Source organism: Apaloderma vittatum, unplaced genomic scaffold (assembly GCF_000703405.1).
Source record: "Apaloderma vittatum isolate BGI_N311 unplaced genomic scaffold, ASM70340v1 scaffold29730, whole genome shotgun sequence".
NCBI lineage: Eukaryota > Metazoa > Chordata > Aves > Trogoniformes > Trogonidae > Apaloderma > Apaloderma vittatum.
Window position 1 is genome coordinate 358 of NW_009694447.1, and position 11,601 is coordinate 11,958.

General features: G+C 39.7%; 1 protein-coding gene across 1 annotated transcript in view; it reads right to left on the reverse strand.

The window, feature by feature from the left end:
* The window catches only part of METAP1D (methionyl aminopeptidase type 1D (mitochondrial)), a gene marked incomplete at its 3' end in the record, with an annotated part of 24,536 nt that overhangs the window by 353 nt on the left and 12,582 nt on the right, over nucleotides 1-11,601 (reverse strand). The window contains exon 6 of the mRNA XM_009867678.1: nucleotides 8,155-8,318. Within this exon, the coding sequence (XP_009865980.1) occupies nucleotides 8,155-8,318 (164 nt within the window). The remainder of the gene's footprint in view (nucleotides 1-8,154; nucleotides 8,319-11,601) is intronic.

The following is an 11,601-nucleotide window of genomic DNA, read 5'->3' on the forward strand; positions in this document are numbered from 1 at the left end:
GCATGTTGTCCCTCTGTTGCAGGATAACCTTTTCCACGGGCACACTGGGAACTCATTTCACCACAGGAGAGTTAAGCGCCCTACCTCTTCCCTTTCAGAATACTGCAAACATTCAAACCAAAATGTATTGAAACTCCAGCAAATCTGTTTGCACTAATTAATAACGTATTTTTAATGAACCCATCACCACTGTAGAAAAAACAAATCACAGTAATTGTGGTGTTTCAGCTCTGCCTGGGACACCTGTCCTGTTCTTCACGGCCTGCCTCAGGGAGGAGTGTCTCTGAGAGCTGTCTGCAGGAACGTGGCTGCATGCTGACCCCATGTTGGGAAAGCAAATTCCTATCCCAACACCTAGAAGCTGGAAGCGCTGGCAATATGTGGGGGGGGCCCTTGTCTGCAGGCTTACTCAAGCACTAGTGGAGGCAGCAGTGGAGGGGCTGACTTGAGGCAGCTCAGCCCGGAGCGCTGCTCACATCCGAAACGGAAATGTGCAGATTTGGGGGGATCCGGAGGTTCATTAGAAGTGACAAGAAAGCTGCCCCTGTCCTCACATATCATCCCCACATATTTCTAAAATCAAACAGGAGCAAGAGAGGAAGGCACTTGGCCTGAAAAGATTTAACCTAAACTTGGTTGTTTAAAATCAAGGTAGGCACTTAAAAACTTCAGGTTTGCCTATACCTGCACCCTAATAAATGCTTTGTCTGCGTTTGACTATAGGTGGAAAAGCAGAAAAGTTAAGAAACTCAAATAAGGGTCTAAGGTCTCAGAAATTAAAGCGGGTTAAACCTCACAGGGAAGCTCTTATTCAGCTGCAAAGTGGCCTCAGCTTGCTGTACACAGTAATCCCTTTGCACGCCAGGTTTCACAGACCCTGCAGTGCTGGCTTCAGTGTCTGTGGGTCACCATCCCAGAATTTAATGCCACTGCAATTGAGGGACATGGTGCTCCACCACAGCGAAACAGCAATGAGAGAAGAGCTGGGTCAATGGTTAATAATGCTGCAGCATTCAGAACTTGAGAGTGTGTTTTAACAGGATTCATGTATTAACTTTTACCTACCCACTGCCCTGATACAAAGACTCATCACATTTCTTCCATTAACTCTGGAGAAGAAGAGAAATTTCAAGTTTAGCTGCCCCCAAACTCCTAAGTACTGGCAAAGAGGGTTACCAATAAGGCTAGAAGTTGGTCTTCATTTGGTTATATTCAAAGTCCAGGCTTTTACCTTATACATCATTCATGTGGAAAAAATCATGAAGGTTTACACAGTGAAAACTTCTACTAGAGACGGAAAAAACACTATCCCCTGCCTTTCTACCACATCACCCATGTCTGGGTGAGAGACTTAGACCACTGGCTATGATGATGATGAAGACTAAGGAAGAAGCACAGGGAATGGCAAGGAGTTACAAAGCCAGATTACTCAGAAACATACACAAAATGAAATGGAAGATCTCCAGTGACCAAGCACAGAGCAATGCAGATAATGATTCCCATATGGGTGAAGCAATTCTTTGAAGAGAAACAGGAGAAGCCATCCATGCAACATGTGATAATCTTTTCTTTCACCTTCTTCTGCAAATCTTTTTGCACAAGCATAAACAATCCCATAGAGTATTCAGCTTCACTGATGTCCTTACATAGCATCCCTGACCACTGAAAGAGCACCGTCATTTTTTGAGATGTTTTGTATTATTACAGATTTTTTTCCCTCTGAAAAATCCATTTTGTGTAGTAAGACAGAAAGCTTTTTTTCCGTTCAGCTGTTCTTCCAAGCACCATGGCTACACACCCTCCTGCGGGCATGGGAAGCTCTCGCCCCAGCACTCAGCTGCTGCTGGGAAGGGTGGCAGCAGCAGCTGGGTGCTGAGCACCGGGCACAGGAACACCAGGGAACACAGAAGGCAGTGCTAAGACAGTGTCCCATCCTTATGCAGTTAAAGAAGTGGTTCTCGTGCATGTCAATAGTGAATTCTGCCACTTTCTTGCCAAACAGCTTGAAAACAGCTCTGTTGGCATCAGTACTTCAGCAGTTACTGTGTGTGATCAAAATAGGCGATCCTGGAGCTCACAAGGATTTGACATCTGCACTGACAGACGCCTGTGCCCCTCCTCCTTCCCCCTTAATAATGTCTACATACAGAGCTTGGGTATTCTTTATGTAAAATGCAACATGGTCAATGAACCTGAAGTGACACACAGAAAACCCGTGGAGAAAATAAGCTGCAGGTATGAAACTGAGGCACATTCAGTCTGGTTTCATTATATGCATGTGCTGCAGAAGCAACTTCTGGAGAATTTCACTGCCTAACTACTAGCTTTACTTCAGAGTATTTAAAAAATCCTAGTGAGTTCTTACATCTTTGTGGGGTTATAGTAAAACACCCAGCTTTCATAAACAAAGCTGTTAACCTCAGCTACAGCTTGCAAAGGTATTCCTGTAAATGTACATGTTGGCTGTAAATGCTGGCAGGGAGGACTTTGAAACAGTTCTGAGAAGAGTGAACTGAACTGTTTATCTTGGTCAGCTTCTGTGGCCTCCAGGATTCCCAGGTTGTGGAATCTGATTTAAAAATCAGGATGCCATGGAGTGGAGCAGTTTTGGGCAAGTTTGGCATTTGCTGCTGACAACAACTCAACATTTTGGTCTCGCTGCCTCGTTGCCCAGCTCAGAGTCTGTCAGCAGTGGCCTTTCTTTCCAGCTTTCCCTGGAAGGCAACCTTACAATGCCCAGCCCCAGCTCCATGCGCTGCTCCTCACAGACAGGCAACATAAGATCAGGCGCCAGAGGAGTCCCAATTGCAAGCGGGCAAGCAGTGAAGGCAGGAGGTAGGAGTCGGCATGGCTGAGCTGGGCTGCCTCACATCTGCCATGGGAAAGGAGAGCTGCACTACTGGATGGATGCACCCGTCTGCCAGTTCTTGGCTGCAGGGCGCATGCCAGCTGAATCACTTCCCAAGCAAAGGCTGGGGCAGGTGAGCCACAATATACCAACAGCAAGAAAAAAAACCCCACAAAACTGCCCCACATTCTTCAGAACAGTCATTGTTAAAAATATCCATTGACAACATTCATCCTCACATATGTTATTCTTTGAGCCGTGTTGCATGCTTGGGCAGAGGTGAACTGGGTAGTATTAAAAGCATGACCATTTAATGAGCCTGGTAGTTGATCTTATGTTTTGCTGCCATGTGTTCCAGTCCAGTGGCTGCAGAGTCAAGAGTACCTGTAGTGCTCTCTTTGCTGATGGCATTGGGATGGACAGGCAGTGGGAAAGCTGATAAAGGGATATCACTGAGGGCCGGGCTGGGCACCAAAAACCATACGTAGAGCCTCACGCTTCTAAGAGTGGACACAGACAGGAGAGTTGGGTGTATCCGCCTCCCATGTTGCTAGACAACAGCTAATTCTCCAAAAGGAGGGATGAGTGTGGGGACATGCATTGCTGTCCTGCCAGCAGCCCAACAGGGAAATTGCCACAAAGCAGCAACAGGCAGGACTCTCTGCAAAGCTCTCCCCCATACTCTGGAGCCTTCCCTGAAATAAGTTCTCGGGTGATAAATCCCTCCCGCTAAGAAGCTGAAAAGCACGTTGAATCGCCTTAGGGGGCTGGTGCTGTGTGGAGAGCCTCTAGGAACACCTACAGGATAACAGGCATTCCAGCTTCAGAGGATGGGTCTGGAACTCCTATTTTTTGGAGGAAAAACGACTCCCGAAACATATGTTTTGTTTTCTTGTTACTGGATTTGGTCACTTTTTCCTCAAGGCAGGTCTGGTCCAGCACTCTAAGCCCTCACCAAAGAAACAAAGTGCAACAAATCTCATTTTCAGCACTGATAACAAGTGCTTTCTGGACTCTCTGGTGGCACAACGGGAAGAATTTAGCTGATTAGACAGGATGGCATAAACTGCTTTGCTACCCAGGCTGAACGTCCTGGTGCACTGATTCCCAGCTAAGGACGCTTTTCCCTGCAGTGCCAGCTTCCCTCCCCAGGGATGAAACTTTATCAACAATAGTCTTGCAGAGCAGCATGACACAAATGGCTGAAGTTGCTAAACAAATCTGTCTTACACTTCTGGGCAGTGAACAAGCTTGGGAAACACTGAAAGAGATAACAGACCTAAGATAATAGTTTTCTTACCTAGGGATCCAAACTAGTAATATTTATTCTTTTTAAAAAATCAGAACGATCAAGTTTTTCTTAGATACGTTGTTAGCAAAATGACTACTGAAAATGGCATTTTAAAAAATTTTTAATTCTTGAAAACAGCATCAGCCTAAACTAGACTTGCTCACGATAAAAATATCTATTTTACATAGTACTGCATTATCTATTTTTGGAAATTAAAAAATTATACTGGGAAAATTCTAAAGTAATTCTCTCTTAAATAGTAATCCTAGACTGAGGGAATGCACAAGTTCAGGGATTCCCTATAATGACAATAAATGTTGAGGTATAATTAGTAGTATTTTTGAGAGCCAACAATTGTTTTTTGAAAGAAAGGTACATTTTAGTTTCAAACTGGAACACAAATTACTGTATTTTTCTTACAATAGTCCTGAACTTTTATTTGAGGTTCTCTGTTTCTGAAAGCAGACATGATGGATTGAAATAAAAGATAATTTATTGCAATGCTTACTTTCAAGTGCAGAGAGAAGCAGTGTAATTGTAATTTACAGTAGCTGTCAAGGAAAATCTATCACAGATGACGTTAAAATGACTTATTTTGCCTGAGCCACTTATTGTTTAAATGTGCATAATCTGATAGAAACAGATTTTTTTAAAAATCTGCTTTATATTGTTCTAAATTAGTATCAAAACATATTCTTACAAGTTAAACATTTTAAACAATGTATTAATACTTTCATCACTACTATTTTTTCCTCAGAGTTGGAAATTGGTTTATTTAACAATATCATGTTTATATTTTTTAGCTCTCTACACATGCAACACTTGCATGTCCCTAAACTCACTGTCTAAAAAATAGATTTCAAATTGGGTTTGATTCTTTCTGAAGGAGACGTGTCAGAAATGGTAGAAGAAAATGAAACATAGGGCCCAATTCTGCTTCCACTGGAGCTGACTGACAAAACTCAGCTACCACCTTCAATAAGAACAGGTTAGCAAAGATTCAAATTTTTTGAAGCAAAGTAACTTACAAATCCATGTAATCTTTTATTTGTAACTTGTAGCCAATGGGAGAAAGATCTGCAATCCATGAAATAATGTTGGCTACAGAGCCTCCATAACAAAGACTATGTTAGAATATTGAATGCAAACTTACCTCTGTAAAATAAGTATTCCCAAAGCTATCGTAGAAAGTAAATATTCTGATCATTTATGCGTAAGGTACGTTCTGAATATCACTTGAGCACCTTTACAGAAATACCAGTGAAAGAAACCTAGGCACATTTCCATTCTGACGGGCCTAAATGTTTTCACCTTGTAGGTGCTTATTCTCAGGTACTTTATGATATCTAACTAACTCTTCCGAAACTTCAGATTTTGATGGATGGATGTATGTATTATATATGTTTATCTGCATGCAAACGTCAAATGACGAATAACCATAAACACACAGCTTCACCAAACCAAGGCGATCTTTCAGCAGTGTTGAAGTAGTTCTAAACAAATCAGCACATTTAAATTGTCGACACAATAAAATCTTGAGAACTGAAGTTAATGACCTGCTATTTCATATGTAGTTTTGAACAGTTAGTAGCTTTGATTAATCTGCTTTTCAAAGGGGGCGCTGACTATATATTTACACTTAGCAAGTAAACTGACCTCCGCACCAACACAGTAAAAATCCAATGTCACATTCAATTTTGTTCTTTTTCGTCTTCTCTTCCTTTTTTTTCTTTTTCTTTTTTTCTTTTTCTTTTTTTTTTTTAATACAGCTAGAATTAATGTAGTGAATCTGTAATGAAATGCATTATCCTGCATGGAGATTTATCAGATTTTCCAACTGAATGCCATGCTTTGCTAGCACTAGCTGGAGTTCACCTGCATGTTGGTGTGGCGTGTGGCTCTTTTTTGTAAAGAGTTAAGTTGAACACAAAAAAAGGGAACAAAGGTCAGCACCCAGCCGCCACTTGAATGTGAGATTTTTCTTTTTATTCCCCTTGATGTATACTAGGCTCTGTGTTATTAGTCTTAATGATGGAAAATTGTAGTGTTGATACAAATCTTTTTTTCAAAGTAGTAGGCGGGAGCTCCATTTGTTAGTAAGTTTTTTTGTGACTAAAAGCCACGGACAGTACATTTATGTAGCAGTAAAAGGCCTAGATGCTCTTTCCATAGCAGAGCTAATTATTCCTACTGTGACCTTACTGATCTACCCTGTTCCTAGTACATCTCATCTGCACGCCTGTTCCTCTGTGTAGATGGTGTCAGAGAATATGAAAAACCCTATAATGAAACCATTTTCATGATGGAGAAAGGCTACTGGAGTTGCACTTGCTACAAAGAGGCTCAATTATATGAGTAATTGTGATAATTTTCTACATTCATAGCCTTCAATGGGGAAAAAAGAATGAGAGCCACAAAGGAAAATTACTTTAACAAGAAAGTACAGAGAGTAAAAATGGAAGAAGAGACAAAAAGGGGGAAAAAAATAACCAGAAAAAAAAGTTTAAAAAATAGATCTGGAGGGAGGAATAGCAAGACAGGGAGAACAACAGAAATGCTCAAAAAGCCTATGTGCAGCTGTGTTGCACAATTAAATTGAATTTTTTTTCTGCAGTTGATGAATGTGACTACTGCAAATGTGCCTCTGTAGTTAGCTATCATTTGTTGTTCCGTGACAGGAAAAGGATAATTACCTCTCAGAGAGAATCAAAGGCTGACATGCCCTTTAGACACAGCCATGAATGCAGAGCTCGATAGAATGCTTGAATAAGAATCCAGTGTTCTGTGCCCCCTTCTACTCAAGAATAAATTTTGTTAAAATGCAAGAGCACCACCAGTAAATTTGTTGAACCCTAGGTGTTCAAAAATATGAGGTGCATCTATCGACTCATCCCATTTGCAAAAATAAAACTACATTTTGAATTCACTTCTATTATATTCATGGACAGTAAGATAGTGAGATATGCATTAAATTTCTTTTCCCAGTAGGGGTCTGATTCAACATTTCCTATGAAAGAACAGAAAGACACTATCCTTTTTCTCCAGGCTAGTTAGCCTATAATTTAAAACTGTCAAAAACACAATTTTATACAAAGTCTTCAATAAAAGCTTCTCAGATATAACCCAAAGAGGTTTTACTAAAGTTTGATTCAGACTCTGTTACAATATTTTTAAAGCTATAAATACATCTAACTGATATTTTGCCGTTTTCTTTTTTCCTTTAAGTATCTGAAGATTTACAAAGAAAAAAAAGCAGCATCCTTTCAAGGTGACTAAGCCTCGCAGCTTTTAAGTAATCAGAATGTATTCAATAGCATTGGGACCATTAATAGTCCAGAGGAGTATTGCTTAATGAAATGTACATGATACACATATCTTTTTTTTCTTTTTGGCAAAAATTTAAAAATAATCCATAGGTACCTTCAAAAAACTAAGCTGTATTTTTTTTCAAAACTGCCTGCAGAAGAGTCATGACTGCATTTATGTGAAGGATAGAAGAGATGCAAAACAGGGAAATGTGAGCTCTTTTTTTCCTTATGACGTTAGCATGTGCTTCTCTTTGTAAGATCAGAAGCTCTTGAGTGAAATATTTTTGCACTTTTTAAACAGAGAGACTTATTTATGTTGACTGATTCCTTTGTAACATTTATTATTACTATACAACAAAAACAATAGTTTGTAACCTTCTTACAGCATTAGACAGATGTGATGTAGTTAAAAACACAAACAAAAATTAAGCAAAACCCCACCACAAATTACATCTGTTAATTTAAATATACCTTACGAATATCTTTGACTCTTTCTACAGTTATCTTTGTTCGCTCTGGTGTAATTCACTTGAAAAAAAAAAATCTCTTACCCAAGGAACAACATTATAGCTTGGCAGTTCACATACTGATATCAGACTGAAATGATGGTTTTGAATCATAAAACATGTCATCAGCTTTATACCAAACCACCAATAACCTTTGTCCCACTTGCCAGCCCTCCCTTTACTTGTCAATATAAGGCTTACCTGATTGTGTTTCCAATTACAGAGAAGGGAGCCCCTGGTCTGCAAGCTGCAATTGCTTCATCTCTACATTTCCTGGCAACCTCCACTAACTTTTGACCAGATTTATCCACATTGCCCACCAAAAACGTTTCAGAAGTGTCACCATGGTAGCCATTGTAATACACCTAAACATGCAGAAATGTAAAGACATTTTCTCGTTTTGCATCCAGAAAGAGATCGTCTCCTTAATTAAATCCATTCTTTCTAGGAACGAGCTATATATTGCAACAGATAGACCAAGAGTAAGCTGTCTTTGCGAGAATAAGACTGGAAAAGTGAAACATTGCAGAGAAAAAAAAGAAAGGAAAAAAAAGACTGCAAAGCGCATACGGGTTGGCAATTAAAAATTCAAGAAAAGTGAAAGTTGTGCATCTCTGCCCAGCAGCGCACCATGTGCTGACACTGCTCCGCCACAGGACATGGGCTGTACGTGAGAAGACAGATGGGAGCTGTGTGTGAGCTGAGGGAGGCCTTGGGGGCTGTTGGTGGGTTGCCCACCCACCCCAGCTACCTGCCCCTGGGGCCAGGGACCTGTCTGCACCCCACTGGGGTAGGGTGTCGAGCCCTGGTGCTGGCTGTGGGTGCTGGGAGACCCGTCGTCGGCTGGCATCCTCAGCTGGGGTATGGAGGTGATGCCGTGCACAGCTAGGTGAGAGTGCACCCTGCTACCAACACCCAGAGGGAGTCCCACGGAAAGCACAGGCCAAATCCACCACCAGCCATTGCATGTCTTAATCTCATTTCTAAACTATACCGTGGCATTAACAATTTTACTTTTGGTTTCCAGAGATGAATTTTGAAAGAGAATAAATGTACTGTTCTGGCTGCACAAAGTTGCACGAGTTGAAAACGTAGCACCCTGTTGAATTAATTATGTACTGGTTTTGTGGGTTTTTTTGACATTTCACAGTTTTTAAACCTCTGCTCTCCAGAAATTCTCTGCCAGGCACAGGAAACCCTGGCTATGCACTATGGAGCTCTGAGAGCAACGCACCATTAAAATGGGGTTTGCAGCTCTGCAGTAGGGCAGGCAGGCAGATAATTATATGACCAAGCCAAATTTCCCCACAGACAGAGAAGTTACAAGGGTGCACCACTGTCATCTTCTAAAACATTTTTTCTTGCCCAAACAGTGAGCAACTATCCTCCTAGGATTAGTAACTCACAAGCTCGAAGCACCGAACTTTTGCCACTGGTGAGCCATTTGTGAAAGACGCACATTCTTTTTCGTCACTTCCAAACTAAAAAAAAAATAAATTGGCTATAAACTGTTTATCCCAAGGCCAAGTTTGTGTTCAGGCTGAGATGTGAAGAAAATGCAGGCAATTAGGAGCCAGGGGTGTTTCAAAGAAAGGTGAGTGCCAGCAAAGACCCAACGCTGTCACCCTCGCTCCAGCAGAAAGCAGCTGCAATCCCCTGCGCTACACTTCCCTCTGCCAGGCCTGACTGCTACTAAGACTTTGTTTTATTTTATTTTTTTTTATTTTCAAATGTAATACCAATTAGGCAGGTTTTAATTTAGCTAGTCCACATTTAAACTGAACTAATTAATTTTTAGTGCTAGCAAGTACAACACACAAACTCTCAGCATTAAACATCATCATCCTGGAAAAGCAAATACAGATTTAAAACACAGGAGAGCTTAAAAATAATAGTATTTACTGCAGCCCATCAACTGCGATTATGTATTTCTGACGTTAATAAGCTAAACCACAGCAACTCTAACACAGTAATTCCTTAAAAGTCAGTGAAAGAACCAAGTTGTAAGAAACATTAACCTGGTAATGTCAAGCTGAAAATTGCAATATGGTGAGGATTCAGTAGTGGATAATGCTATTGTTTTGACACTGAAATACATTTTAAAGGCTACATAATTCAAGCCAATAAAATTTGTATTTAATCTACAAAATTCTACCATCTTAATTGTGCATAAATGGATTTTTTTCTTCAAATAATTTGTACATAGTGCAAAGTGTTTACACTTAATAACTAGAATATTGTTTAATCATTTCATAGAACCTGTGCATAATTATAAACAATTTGTTGCACAATATTTACTTTGATTTTTATTCTGCCCACCTGTGAAATGTCCTATTTGTGCTCATTAAAAATAAGCTAAAAGATCAGTCAGCAACACTGAAAACCAGTATTTCCTCCTCAGCTATTTTGGAACTGAGCAATTATCAGGCACAGCACAGTTCAGTTTTAAATAATACAAAAAAATCTTACAAAGATAATCATCAATGCCCATCTTTCTGGGAATCTTCACATTCACAGAAACTTCAAGTTTTATTTTATTTTATGAGGGTAAGCAAAAACCAAAAATACGTCTTCAGAAAGACCAGTAATATTTAGCCAGACACTATTTGTAAAGCCCAGCATATAAGATACACAAACTACAGTAATATAAAACTGTTTCATTTAGATTATCATGGAAAGTACCTGTGCCAAGAATCTGCACTTTTTTTAACTTACGGCATCATTATTATCCTCACAGATAAAACAAAAAAAATTAACGACATACAAAGAAATCAGATGTTAAATCTGTTGCAAACTGATTTAGTTTAATAAAATGAGCAAAGCTACGTCAGTTGACCCAAGTAAAAATCTAGGCCAAAAATATACTTTAAAAATGATAGATTGCACTGTGTAAGCCTAATAGTCAGAATTCTACAATTATAAGGTATGGAGATGGGGAAGAATTTAGAAAGATTAAAAAACTCAAACCAACCCCAGTTGTGGATCACATGCGAGTATACTATGCGAAAAAGGTCACTGATCCTAATTTTAATAGAAAAAATATTTCAGAAAGCCTGAATCTCATGGTTAGAGGTAGGTGTGCTCGAGATTTCTTCATTTCTGCCAGTATGAAATTTGGGTCCATGGAAAATAGTATTAAGTTACCAAGAGTTTCTTTAATGATTAAAAAAGCTTAGTTTTATGAGATGTTACTCCCTGGTATATGACATATGATTGTAAAAAAAGGCAGTATTCAAAAGACGTCTATGATCATATTAGAAATAAACAGCACTTGGGGAAAATAAAAACATGCGCAGTAAAAAGAAAAAAAAAACTCCTGCAGGAGACTTCTTTTTCCCATAAATGAAACGAGAATTAGGCTTCCAGTTTCCATACTTTTCCTAAGAAAATCCAGCTAGTGTTTATTTAAATAGCTATAATTGACCATTCTCGGGAAATATTAAGTCACGGTTATATCACACTATTTCTGTTTCTGCGCAAAAGGTTCAGGGCTTTTATACCAGAAATGGAACACAACACTACCTTTGGGGATTTTAATAAATGTAGGGAAGACTGCTAGCAAAAGAGTTGCTGTCCAAATAGACTGACATACACAGGCCAATGTAGCCTCTAATGACAGAGTAAGATAATGACAGGCCCCCCTCAAAA